This window comes from Stegastes partitus, unplaced genomic scaffold (assembly GCF_000690725.1).
Source record: "Stegastes partitus isolate 25-593 unplaced genomic scaffold, Stegastes_partitus-1.0.2 Scaffold471, whole genome shotgun sequence".
Lineage (NCBI taxonomy): Eukaryota > Metazoa > Chordata > Actinopteri > Pomacentridae > Stegastes > Stegastes partitus.
In genome coordinates, this window is record NW_007578202.1 from 109050 (window position 1) to 121931 (window position 12882).

Genomic DNA, 12882 nt, shown 5'->3' on the forward strand with positions numbered 1-12882 from the left:
CCTCCCTAAAGATAAAACCTTGGGAGGCTCCGGAGCTGCTCTGCCATGAAGTGTCTGGGAGGGACTGTTTTCGAACCAATAAAATGTGTGCTTCAGCTTTTATAGGGTAAAGATCATTATTTCACAGCGCCGCGAGACAATAAATGCACTCCTTCTCCCTGGAAATGTGATCTGAGGGTACTGTCCCTCTACATAAAGTCTGGCATTCATTGTCAGCAGAGCAGCTTTGGAAATTTTTGCTTGATGACATAAGAGATTCCAATGGTTTTCCCTGCAGCAAGAGAGTTGTTGGTGTTCTTTTATTCTGATAAAAACGTGATAGCAAGAAGAAGAACATTTGCAGTCATCTGTTTGGGATCTAAGTGTGCACAGATCACAACTTGTTGAGAAGTTACAGACTGATACACAAATATAGGGAAGTTATTTGGTGCTTAAGATCTTATAGTGTGCAGATATCCACTGTCTTCAAATTAGATTTTGCATTATTGTTAGTCTGTAGTGGGTTGAAGGTCACAACGCTGTTCGGTAATCTTTATAATTTATTTTTTTTGTTAGAATAATTTAGTGACACTCGTTAAGTTAAGTATGAGTTGAGTAATACCAAGTGTGTTAACTTGTGGGTCTTAAGTTTTTCAGACTGTGAAGCATTAGAGAGTAGAAAAGATGTGAGGGCTAATTCGTTGGGAAAAAAATCATACTCTTTCTAAGAATCCTACGCAAGATGAAGATTTAGCTTTATTTACACTTTCAAAGAACACTTGTCAATAATTTGTCATTATTTCCATCATGAAAATTTCCAAAAATCCCAAGATAGTGCAGAAAAAGAGCTTGTAACTCCAGACACAGCTTCAGATTCATCACATTTTTCAAGTTTTCTTCAGTGAGTATCTGTAAGTCCGCAGATAAATTGCAAAGAGGAACTGATAATAGCATTTTTTCACACATTTATTGCTGCTCATTTGTTAAACATAGGCTACAAACCAGACCTCAACTTTGACAGAGGAGAGCTCACACACTCTGATTCTGGTTTTTCCCAATAATGTGTCTGATGAAAGAAGTCGATTGTGTCGCTTCGACTTTTTAACTTTGGCTGATTTTGGCAGCACGTCGAGGCAAAAGGTTAGCAGCGATTTAACAGCAGAGCAGGACTGGAAGTGAAAAGAAGCTAGATAAAGGCAGTAGTGACTGGAAGGTTTCCAGTTTGATTCCCAGACATGAAGAATGCCTGATAGAGCAGCACTCGGTCCTCCTTAGTTACCATCACTGAGGATTTAAAGTGGTCCAACAGGCAGCAGGTCAGACTGTGGTTGGACTGAACATCTTCAGTCTGTGTGACTGCAAACAATAATACTGGTTAAATAAAGATGTTCTAAAAATGATATATCAATGAAAACAGTAGATATGTAGAGATTGTACTTTATACAAATATCATCAAATCAAAAGTTCTATTTTTTAAACTGTGGCTGCAACAAAAGACTATTTTCATTATGCGTTGCTCAACTGATTATATTTCAGATTAATTAAGTCTATAAAATATGAAATATTAGAAACAATAAGCAGCAAATTCTCATATTCAAGGAGCTGAAACCAGAAAATGTATGTTTTTGCTTTAAAAGTGACTAAAACTATTAATAGGTTAACACACTAGATACTAATTAATGGAATTAATATTTATTTCAGATCTAGTTTAGACATGCAGAATAACTGTAACTCTCACATTAACATAGTTTGAGCTACACATAATGAAATGGCAGCCTGCTTTTATTATATTTCTACTTTCTCCACTTTCTATTTATATATATGTTTTTGAGTCTAATACAGGTCTTTCGACGTTGTTTTTTAAAAACTACAATGTTTGTTCAGTCTTCATTAATAGTGATTTTTGAGATGACTTTAAAAAATAATCATCATTATTTATATGGTGTAATGTTTCCTATTAACTGCATACACATTTTATTTACACAAATACACCTTCTCCTATCAGAAGGTTGTCAAAGATATTTTCTGTCTTTCTGAAGCATTCTTGGAAATTCAGTCCGAGTGGTGTGTTCATGTGCTGTCTCTTAGAGAGGAAAAATGACTTCTGTAATCAGAGTTTACTTTGTGAATTGTGTGACTAAATGCAACACAATAGTAGTTTGCATAACATGACAGACGAAAATCACAAATGATTACTGACAGTGACAATCAGAATAACATGAAGATAATGTTGTGAAATGTTAGTCAAATTACTGATTTAAAACTTTTTATCACCACTTAAATGTGTGCAAATCTTAACTAATGTTGTGTTTTTTCTCAGCTGAGGACGTGAGAAAGCTGAAGAATCGAGTGGCGACGCTGGAGGCCGAGTCCTCGGTCACCGCTGCTCGCACCAGTCGACTGTCCGGTAACTCCAACGACATCAACACCTACGTTGTGGAAGGCGGAGGAGCCGGCGGCACCTCTGACAACACGCTGTACCTGGGAGCTGGTGGTACTGGTGGAGGATCAGGCTCCAGAACACGAATCGGGGTTGCTGCTGGTGCTGGTGGTGGCTCTGCTGGTACCAATGGCGTCGACATCAGCCTTGGAAGTGCCGGTGGTGGTACAGGTGCTGGTACTGCAGGTGCTGGTGCTGTTGCTGGTGGTGTTGCTGGTGGTACTTCTGGTGCCAGGGCTGGAGCTGCAGGCGCCGGTTCCAGTGGCGGTGCTGGTACCAGTTTCCATGGCAGTGCAGGCACCGGTGCTGGTACCAGTTTCCATGGCAGTGCAGGCACCGGTGCTGGTACCAGTTTCCATGGCGGCGTTGGCGCTGGTGAAAGCGGTACCAGCTTTAGCACCAGCACTGGCCTCGGGGCCGGTGTGGGCGGAGGACACGTGGACTCTGCTGCCCTTCAGATGACCATCCAGCACATGTTAAGATCCGAAATGCAGTCACAGACATTCAGAGGTACTGCACACACACACACACACACACACACACACACACACACACACACACACACAATGTTCACGTCCACTGAACTGTTCTTTTCTGCTATGCTCAGCTTTTCTAGCATCCTCGGTGCAGGGAGAGAGAGGACCACCTGGACCTAAAGGTGAAATATTAAAGTCATAAAACCTAAATGAGCACATTTTTCAGTTAATCACAATGAGCTGTGTTTAATTTATGCTTCTGTAAATTCTTTTCAGGGGACACTGGACCTAAAGGTCAGGAAACAAACACACTTCTTGATAGAAATATTCTTCAGTTATAATTCTGCTTCTGTCTCTAACCATAAATGTATTTCTGTGTTTCACTCGTCACAGGAGATCATGGTTTCCCTGGATCTCCAGGTGAGGAAGGATTGCTCACATTTTCTATACAGTAATTTATGTTTTTTTTTAGTTCTGTTGTGTGGGATCATGATGTCATTTTACTGACTGTGACCTTTGACCTCAGGTGCTCCGGGTATAATGGGTCACGCAGGTCCTGAGGGTCCCAAAGGACAGAAAGGAAGCACAGGTACAGAAACACTTCACTTCAAACTGCATAATGCAACTGTTGAGCTGATCAGAGTGAGTGAGTGTCTGTATGTTAAATGTCTGACCAGGTGATCACGGACAGGAGGGACAACAAGGTCTCAGGGGTCGTGAGGGCCCAGTTGGACCCAGGGGAGAGCCCGGACCTCCAGGGTTTGGACTTAAAGGTGAAAGAGGTACGAATCCACAGCAAGTGTTTTATTCATTCTCATAACTCGTTATTCATCTCCACTCAGAAACAATAAGATAACATAACATAGCATAACATAATCTAAATTCTGTTTGGTTGGTTGGTGTAGGTCCTACTGGAGAGCCTGGGGTTACTGGTCCTGTTGGACTTGCTGGTGCTCCCGGACCGAAAGGTGAGCTCAAGCTCCCTTTTGTTTATTTTTCCCATAATTAAGTGAACAAATGAGTTTATTGCCTCATAGTGTATGAGCTCCAGAGACCACCAGGTGGCAGCACAGAGCCAGTCTGTAGATACAGCTTTTGTTACTTCATCGGAATCGAAAGACTTTTGAGCACATGTGACTTAAAATGTTGTTCTGCTTAAATCACAATCACACAAACAGCATTAATAAATCCAGTAGAAACATTTCATAAAGCACTGTCTTTTCCTGCCATCAGTACTCATAAATAACAACCACAAGCGTATAATTAAACCTTTGTATTCTCATATTTGCCTACACAGTATATTATATTAATTGAATTTCCCTTCTGGGATGAATAAATAAAGTATTTTTTTTCATATTAACGTGTTAATAAGTACTCATACATGCCTCCTGATGCTAAAAATGTAGATGCTTATTGTTTTCAGTGCTATCTTGTTTTAAAAACACACATTAATGCATTTATTTATTTACCACTAATTACAATTTCATTTTCCCAAAGTGATGTGTTTCATTTGAGGATATTGTGACTTCATTCCGTTTCGGACTTTTAGGATAATTAAACATTTGTAAAACCTTTAAGCGTCAACATAATGTTAATTCAAACTATTGGCAGTTTCAATTCGATTTTATTTATTTACATACTTTTACATGATTAATAAGGTGTAAAAGCTGTCATAGCGGTTTTGTTAAACAGTGGTTTTCCTTCTAATAATTATTGATCTTCGCTGCAGGCTCAGCAGGAATTCCCGGGATCCCAGGCACACCAGGTGAGTGTCTTTCATTCCCGTAGAGCGATAGATTACATTATTTACTTTACCCACTTAGGTGAATATTATCTCCAATTTCCCAGCTTCAGATGAAAAAATACTGGCAGCCTTGACTTTATCGCTGGTGTTTTACAAGAACTGTTTTCTTGCAGGTCAACCAGGATCTCAGGGCTTCCGAGGCGAAGCAGGACCACCTGGACCTAAAGGTGAGCAGCACTGACATTACTCACTTTATAAATACAGGGGGTTACAAAAAGGTATTCACTAAAATGTCTACAAAGTCACTGAGAGTCTCTGTTGTCTCTCTGCAGGTGACAGAGGACTTGCTGGCTTCCAAGGAATGAAAGGTTTGTTGTAGCCGCGTCAGGTTTTTGCAGGATTTGTTGGGTCAGTAAATGTTTTTAACAACAGTTTAATTCACTTTTTATTTTAGGTGACGCTGGTGAGAGAGGTCCCACAGGTATCAAAGGTCAGCACAAGTTTGTGAATCCAACTGTATTTGTAGATGTCAGACGAGTACGTTACAGTGTGTAGTCTGCAGGAGTTTCCTAATCCAGTTGTTTCACTTCTTAGGTGATCCTGGTTTGCCAGGTCTGCATGGTGAGAAAGGATCTAAGGGATCAATGGGTGAGTAACAGGACCTAATGAGAAATTATATCATTAGTAAAGCATTGATTCTTTGACTCAGTTAAATGAAGGTGATGAGTGTGATCGTAACAAATGTTTTACCACCGACAGACACGGAAAAATCACCTAAAATTGTGTAGAATCGTTTTTATTACGTCTATAGGGTTATATAAACTAACTTTAGCGCTCATATGCTTTTATCCTATTTCTGAAATTCTATATTATATGAACCTATTGCAGCAAAACCAAGAGCATTAAATAATGTTGTCCATCACGGAGCTGCAGAATCTGCTCATGAAGCCTCTTCTGACTGTTCAGTATATTAGTAATGACGCAATATATAGATCTATATATGTGTAATATATTTCTCTGTTTTTTCTCATCAGGAATTTCTGGACAAGATGGATCAAGAGGTAAATCACTAGTTATAGAAGCAGTACAAATACACGTATTTAAACATTATTTTATTGCCATCACAATTCAAAGATATATGACGGTTAAGCTGAAATCTAAAGTCCACACATGAAGACAAAATCTTCAAAAGTTCTATTTTCATTGTTGGCCCTCAGGTGACCAAGGCCATGCTGGACCACCTGGACTCAGAGGTCCTGCTGGGCCTCCTGGAGATGCTGGACTTCCAGGTAAAGTTGCTCTTATGAAATATAGTCTTCTGCTACATTAACATTGTCATTAGTCGGTAATATGAGACGGTTTATTCATAATATCTCCCCCTTTTGTAGGAACACCTGGGCTTCAAGGACCACCAGGTACGACACCAACATATGCTGTAGTGTAGCATTGATTCCATGATATACCAGCTCTTTATCTGAAATGTTCTCCACACTAACAATGGACTTTCATGTTTGTAGGGATTGCAGGGAATCCAGGACGACCTGGCAGCAAAGGTACAACTACAGAAAAATGATAGGTCTCCTCTTTGTAAAATACAGTGTTTTTGTCTTGTTTATGTGAATCTCTTATCTGAGATGTGTGTGTCTGTTTAAGGTGACCCTGGTGAGGCAGGAAGAATCATCAATGCAGGTAACAGAACAGGACAAAACTGGTATTTTAACGCACTGTTGATGAGACTACAGGTTTGAGATCTGACCGTCACTTTTATTTTTCAGCTGGCTCCACCTCTGTTGGCATCCCAGGACCACCCGGGCCTGCTGGTCCCCCCGGCCCTGCAGGACCTCCAGGATTATCAGGTCCGTTTTCTGACATTTCACTGGAAAATTGTAGCAATAGCTGCCAAACAAAAAAGCAAAAAATTAAAGGGAAATATGAAATATCCTAATTAAAATTGAGGCCAAAAAAATAAAGCTGCAAATATTTTCAGTAAATGTTTTTCAGAGAAACACTGGTATTTTACAGATTTTTAAAAAACTATTAAAATTAAACAGCGTCCATAAACAGATAAACTAAACTAAACTTATTTTATAGATTTGGCCTAAATTATTCTGATCAAACACCTTTAATGAAGTGTTAACACATGCAAATTGTTAAATAACAGTCTCAATTTGAAAGACAAATCAAGTAAAATCTACTTTGATTCCAAAACTCTTGTGTTTAATTTATTTACATGAAAATTTAAAATCTTAACAATTTATTCACGAAGAATTTTGCAGAAAAAAGACTTTGGGTAACACCCAAAGTCTGCAGTGACACTATAAGACCAAGAGGGGGCGCAAGAAGGCACAAGTTTCCAACCAGAGCAGTGCATCTTTGTGCCATCTGAAATTGTTTTGTATTATGTTGGATGTATAAATCATGGTGTCCAAAAAAGTTTGCTTAATTTGTTCTTGAATTACAGAGTTTTAGTGATAGTACACATAAGTATGACAGTGATAAGATTTTCCTAAAATTATGAGGAACAATGTAAACTTGATAGTATGAACATAAACATTTACGTAACAAGCCACATACCTGACTACAGATAGTTAAATATTACAGAATATTCTAATTTTACGTAAACTTGTAACACAGCATAAGAAAGCAGCAAAAGTACTGTATAAATTATACAGTGAATTTTCTGTAAAAATGAAAGAAAGAAAGAAAGAAAGAAAGAAAGAAAGAAAGAAAGAAAGAAAGAAAAATACATGTAATAGTAGCATATTGCTTAAATTTAAAAAAACAACAACAATTAAGTATTAATATACAGATAATGTTTGTCATTTTACCGACTTTTGCATAGGATATATATATATTTTTATTATCCTTAACAAAACATTTCATTAAAATCAGGATTTTCTTTGACAAGGAGCTGCATGACCTCTCTGGCCTTTTGCACATCATGAATCTTATCCCTGCATGTACTCAAGATATTTATTTATTTATTGATGTACTTTCTCAGGTCCCATTGGCCCTGCTGGTCTTCCTGGCCAACCTGGTAGGTCTTTATGTTTCTCCCTTTTCCTTCAAAAATTGTGCTTTTGGGATTTAGAATGTCGTCCCCAGAGTCTCATACATGCTACGTTTTGTTTGTCTGCAGGTTCTAAGGGCGACAGAGGGTTCAAGGGAGACGCAGGAGAACCAGGAATATCAGTGAGCAGGAGTGAGAGAGTGAGCTCCAGCAGGGCAGAGAGTGAGTATTTCTGGCAATGATTTTCTTAAAGACATGCAGCGTTTAGAAGACGATAAGTAACATGATGGTGGCTAATACTAGAACCTTAGACAGATATTGCTGATGAACTGACAATCAGAAGCCCGTTTGTTGACTTCACTGTACGCTCTTCCTACTTGTGCTGCTGATACTCTGCATCCCTGTTGCGATTATCTTGTATTTCTCTGTTGTGGCCACAGTAACCTCTTACACAGGGTCAGTTTAACGTACAGTGAAATTTATTGTTTTTTTTTATACTTTTGTCCTCGTTGAACTGTCTCTACACCAGACTCAATCACTTAAAATTATATGTTTTTGTTTCTGCTTTAGGGCAGTTTGGTGCTAATGGAGGCGCCGCACTTCCTGGCCCACCCGGCCCACCAGGTCCACCCGGGCCCCCAGGCCAGCCAGGCAAGTATCTGCAAGTGGATCACACAGTGTTATTATGTGAAACCGATCCATTCTTCATATCAGACATTTTTAATCGTCTTTTTTGATTTGTAGGTTACGGAAGACCAGGACCTAAAGGAGACAAAGGAGACCCAGGCTTTTCATCCAGCTCTGGTATGATCCCAAATCTAAACTTGTGTTTTGTCTTTGGCTGAGTTCGATTTGGAATTAGCAGTAACACCACTGATTTATTCTTCCAGGATCATATTATCCTGGACCACCAGGACCACCCGGGCCTGCCGGGCCTAAGGGATCAGCAGGTGAGTAGATTTTGTGAAGTGGCCTGATCTCTGACTTCTATTAGAACTCTATCCTGACATTCTCCATCATTATTTCAGGTTCTCCTGGACCGAGGGGATACCAAGGTATTCGTCTTTCTTAATCTGTTTAAATCCTTTTTAAATCTTTTCGCAAACATTTGTGTCTCTTATATATCACTACACTTAGCCGAGAGTCTTTTCAGCATCGATAACTGTCATTTGTGTCTCAGGTGAACAAGGCCAGCCAGGTGTGCCAGGTAGTCCAGGAAGACCAGGAGTCTCTGAGACAGGTCAGTCCACCACTCAGTCCACATCATCACATTACAGTTGAATATATCAGAGAGCCACACTTGTTATAGCTTCAAGTGTTGCTGAGACAGAAGACTGATACTGTAAGATTTATTCTTTCATGCAGTGTCGAGTTATGGTGGAGGACGTGGGATCCCTGGACCACCAGGTCCACCAGGACCTCCAGGACTTCAAGGACCTATGGGACACAAAGGTAAACCTGACAACACTCTGAAATCTGTGAATAGTTTCAGTGTTTTATTGTCTGTGCTGTACATCAGCACAGTATCTGTCTGTGTGTGTCACATGATGATAATGCTTCTGTTGTTTATCGTTTCTAAGGGGACACTGGAGCTCCTGGGATTCCAGGCTCTTCAAGAGGTAGAGAAAATCATAACTGCTGCCATAAATACTCTCTGCAATTATACACACAGTCAAGTGTTTTCTTCTTGTAAAGGCACCAATAGTTCACAGTGGCTTTAAAGTTTGAGTGCGTTTGTCCTCTTCAGGCTCATAACTGCTATATTTTTCTCAGGCGGATCAGTCTCAGGTCCTCCTGGTCCTCCAGGTCCTCCTGGGCCTCCTGGCCTGCCAGGCTCCTTTGCTTCCTCTAATGACATGCGGCAATACGTTACTGACTATCTAGGTAAGACGTCTGTAATTGACATCACTTCAGGTCAGTCAGTGCTGGGAGACAGAACAGATATTAACCTGTTTCATTTGGTCCATGCAGGTAGAATGAGTCAGAGTGGTATCCCTGGACCTCCAGGTCCACCTGGACCTCCAGGAATCCCTGGAACCTTCTCAGGCTCTATGGAGGACATCTCTGCCCGCATCATTGCATACCTGCGACGTAAGGCTTTGTATTACTCGTAGTATCAGTAATATGTACATGTGGGACATCATTTATAGATTGGGGTTACCTTTGACTGTTTTGTGTAATTTCAGGTTCAGATTCTGGCTTCAGCTTTGGCGGTCAGGGTCCTCCAGGACCACCTGGTCCTCCTGGACCTAGCTCCGGATCCTTCACAGTCAATGCTCTCATCACCATGCTTCAGAGTGAGTCCGGTGTATATTTTTGCTGAGCAGTGAAGTCTCATAAACATATATTCAAATCATTTTACTGCACAGGAGCCCACTGCGTCATTCAGCTCCTCATCATCATCATCATCTCATTTGAGTGTGAAAAAAAAATGTTTTAAGAGGTTGCCCTGGACTAAACAATGTGTCTCTGCTGTGATCTTACCAGGAGATGATGTGAGAAGATATTTGTCTGGACCACCTGGGCCACAAGGACCACAAGGACCACAAGGGCCACCAGGGCAGCCAGGAGCATCTGGGGCATCTGGGGCATCAGGTGGACATTCAGGAAATTACAGAGTAGAAGAAGTAGCCCAATATGTCATCAACATCATAAATGGTAAGCACACTGTTGCAACAGCAAACAGATACCTTGAAACAATATCTGGACTTCAGTCAATCACTTTATTTCTGCTTTCAGAGAGAGGGCTTACTAGAGGGCCACCTGGGCCACAAGGTCCTCGTGGGCTTCCTGGGCCTCCTGGTGCTGGAGGCTCTGGCTTCAGTACCGCTACGATCGACTATTCTGCACTGATGAGAAGTAAGATTATTTTAGTATTTTTTCTCATTAACAGACACTAACTATGATTCACTTGGAGAGTACAAAAAATAATTCCATGCTCGTGATTTGGATTTTTATCTGCTTGCGTCATTTTTTTGCTTATTAACTATGAAGAACATATTCTCCGAAAACTGTGAATTGCTTTTAAAAGGTCCCTCTCTCATCGTCTTTCTCATATATTCATCTATTTAGATGCAGACTTCCGCTCATGGATGAACTCTAATGTACAACAAGGTCCTCCTGGTCCTCCGGGAACTCCAGGCCGAGCTGGCCCTGCTGGCCCTCCTGGCCCTCAGGGGCCACCAGGAGTGTCCAGTTCCACTGTGTATGGGTCTGGAGGTCATGGCTACAGCATGGAGGACATTCAGCGTTACCTGCAAAGTGAGTCTGGCAGAGAGGGTGACATTAATGTATAAACTGATGTAGGCTGACTGTCATTCTGAATTCAGAAGGTGTGTTCTGTTTGTCTCAGCTGTAACCAATGTGCCAAAAAATGATGTTTAAGCATTAAAAATCACAGATAATACTCTTTGTTACAAGATTCACATAGCAAGATAATGTCATATCAAGTAAAGGACACAATGAAACAGTTTGGCATGACAAAGGATTTCATATCAACTCTTAAATCAAATGTTCTTACATTACAATCATCAAATCTGCGCTGTCAACCACAGGTTCCAGTCCTGTTTACTGATGTGTTTCCTATAGATCTAAATGCAGATGTCACTTTAGTCACTGTTCCTATTGAAACACTAGCTAGTTAAACAGTTTTTGAGACTGAAGCTCCTGCCATCTGTGCCGCAAAAACAAACCCTCTTTCAAAGTCACTTGGTGCTTTTCCTCTTTCAAATTCTGAATTCACTCGGCCCGCTCAGCATTGTTAAATACCTCACGATTGGATGTTACTGCTTAAATGTACTATTTATTGCATCTGTGTGAAAACATCTGCATTCGTTGTGTTTCTTCACTCATTTATTCAGGTGCTTCCTACAACCTGTCTGTATTTTAGAAGAAGTCTATTAACTGAAGCTTCACATGAATGACTTCAAGTCTCATTTCTCATTTAAGCCTCATCGGCTTAAAATGCCAAACTTAGAAATGCCCGTTGACAGTTGTTCATTTGTCTGCTCCTTATTTTTTGCTGCTTACATAAATGGGATTGCACAAAGTTTCCTAATCTTGCTCTGCACTCTTTCCCAGATTCTGGCTTCAGAGGTCTTCCTGGCCCTCCTGGTCCTCAGGGTCCACAGGGACCGCAGGGTCCACCAGGTGGTTTCTCTGGATCGGTTTCTTATGGTGGAAACTTCCCTCGGGAGAGCATCCGCGCTGAAGTTCAGGAGTATCTGACCAGTAAGCTTCTAACATCCCACACAGACTGATGCACAAAGACACGCGATCAAATGTGGAGAATCTGTACACATGTGTAATACCGAAGTATAGACATCACAGATGAATTACATTTTTTAGGTGACAACATCCGCCGGGCCATCGTCGGGCCTCCAGGGCCTCAGGGTCCAAGGGGTCAGAAGGGAGAACGTGGAGAACGTGGAGAGCCGGGTTACATCCAGGGCTACACACAGGGCCAGAGCTACGCTCAGATTGACCCTCGCTACGGCTCCGGCCGAAGAGACCTTGATGTCAGCAAGCTCACAGAGACTCTGGACTACTCCAGTGTCGCCATGAAAGTTACTGACTACATCAAGAGTGAGTAGATTACAGCTGCCGAACGTAGAGGTTTTTTTCATCCCTCATCATTTGTTTAACTTTATTTGGTAGATTTGCTTCATGTTTTGGAACTCCAACTCCTATGATGCATTGCTACTCATTCAGTGAATTAGCTGTTTGGATCAGAGCTGATATTTAATGTACTGGTGGCAGCTAGGAGTTTTTCCTTGATACAGTTGATACGGCGAATTTTACTTTAGTCAGGGAGAGAGAGAGAGATGTGATGCAAAAATACTGTGTGAGGTAAATGTGAGTCAAATCTTAACACAAAGACATGAAATACAGTCATCTCTCTGAGGATGTCATTATCTCAGGTGCTATGGAAAAGAATGTGAATGAAGAAAATCAGATATCAGAGAGTAAAAGACGCTGCTTTTAAATCCAGAGAATCATCACGTTTTTAGGTTTCCTTCAGTGTGAATAACGATTATTACCCCAGTTCAAGTAGTTGGGTATACTTTGAATTGTGCCAGTTTGCAAAAATCTTCACAAAAAAATGTGCTGTGACACTCCATGGTGACATTATACTTTCTGATTGCATCCACAAGAACCCATAAAAGTACAACTTAAAGCATGTTTTTATATCTATACGTATTTAAAATAATCAATCATAGCAAACTAGGAGTGA

The 12882-nt window shown here is 40.7% G+C and overlaps 1 protein-coding gene across 9 annotated transcripts in view; it reads left to right on the plus strand.

Moving 5' to 3' along the window:
- The window catches only part of col17a1b (collagen, type XVII, alpha 1b), a 33475-nt gene that overhangs the window by 12020 nt on the left and 8573 nt on the right, over nucleotides 1-12882 (plus strand). For 6 of the 9 annotated variants that reach the window (XM_008286807.1, XM_008286810.1, XM_008286809.1 and 3 more), the window contains 35 exons: nucleotides 2300-2929; nucleotides 3027-3077; nucleotides 3172-3189; nucleotides 3289-3315; nucleotides 3422-3484; nucleotides 3573-3677; nucleotides 3801-3863; nucleotides 4625-4660; nucleotides 4813-4866; nucleotides 4972-5007; nucleotides 5094-5129; nucleotides 5234-5287; nucleotides 5674-5700; nucleotides 5857-5928; nucleotides 6028-6054; nucleotides 6157-6192; nucleotides 6293-6328; nucleotides 6415-6495; nucleotides 7641-7676; nucleotides 7779-7871; nucleotides 8220-8300; nucleotides 8394-8453; nucleotides 8540-8599; nucleotides 8678-8704; nucleotides 8830-8889; nucleotides 9015-9101; nucleotides 9230-9268; nucleotides 9423-9533; nucleotides 9621-9740; nucleotides 9836-9946; nucleotides 10137-10307; nucleotides 10389-10508; nucleotides 10722-10910; nucleotides 11730-11879; nucleotides 11997-12233. In XM_008286807.1, the coding sequence (XP_008285029.1) occupies nucleotides 2300-2929; nucleotides 3027-3077; nucleotides 3172-3189; nucleotides 3289-3315; nucleotides 3422-3484; nucleotides 3573-3677; nucleotides 3801-3863; nucleotides 4625-4660; nucleotides 4813-4866; nucleotides 4972-5007; nucleotides 5094-5129; nucleotides 5234-5287; nucleotides 5674-5700; nucleotides 5857-5928; nucleotides 6028-6054; nucleotides 6157-6192; nucleotides 6293-6328; nucleotides 6415-6495; nucleotides 7641-7676; nucleotides 7779-7871; nucleotides 8220-8300; nucleotides 8394-8453; nucleotides 8540-8599; nucleotides 8678-8704; nucleotides 8830-8889; nucleotides 9015-9101; nucleotides 9230-9268; nucleotides 9423-9533; nucleotides 9621-9740; nucleotides 9836-9946; nucleotides 10137-10307; nucleotides 10389-10508; nucleotides 10722-10910; nucleotides 11730-11879; nucleotides 11997-12233 (3204 nt within the window). The remainder of the gene's footprint in view (nucleotides 1-2299; nucleotides 2930-3026; nucleotides 3078-3171; nucleotides 3190-3288; nucleotides 3316-3421; nucleotides 3485-3572; nucleotides 3678-3800; nucleotides 3864-4624; nucleotides 4661-4812; nucleotides 4867-4971; nucleotides 5008-5093; nucleotides 5130-5233; nucleotides 5288-5673; nucleotides 5701-5856; nucleotides 5929-6027; nucleotides 6055-6156; nucleotides 6193-6292; nucleotides 6329-6414; nucleotides 6496-7640; nucleotides 7677-7778; nucleotides 7872-8219; nucleotides 8301-8393; nucleotides 8454-8539; nucleotides 8600-8677; nucleotides 8705-8829; nucleotides 8890-9014; nucleotides 9102-9229; nucleotides 9269-9422; nucleotides 9534-9620; nucleotides 9741-9835; nucleotides 9947-10136; nucleotides 10308-10388; nucleotides 10509-10721; nucleotides 10911-11729; nucleotides 11880-11996; nucleotides 12234-12882) is intronic. The other 3 variants (XM_008286811.1, XM_008286816.1, XM_008286814.1) reach the window with 2 other exon arrangements.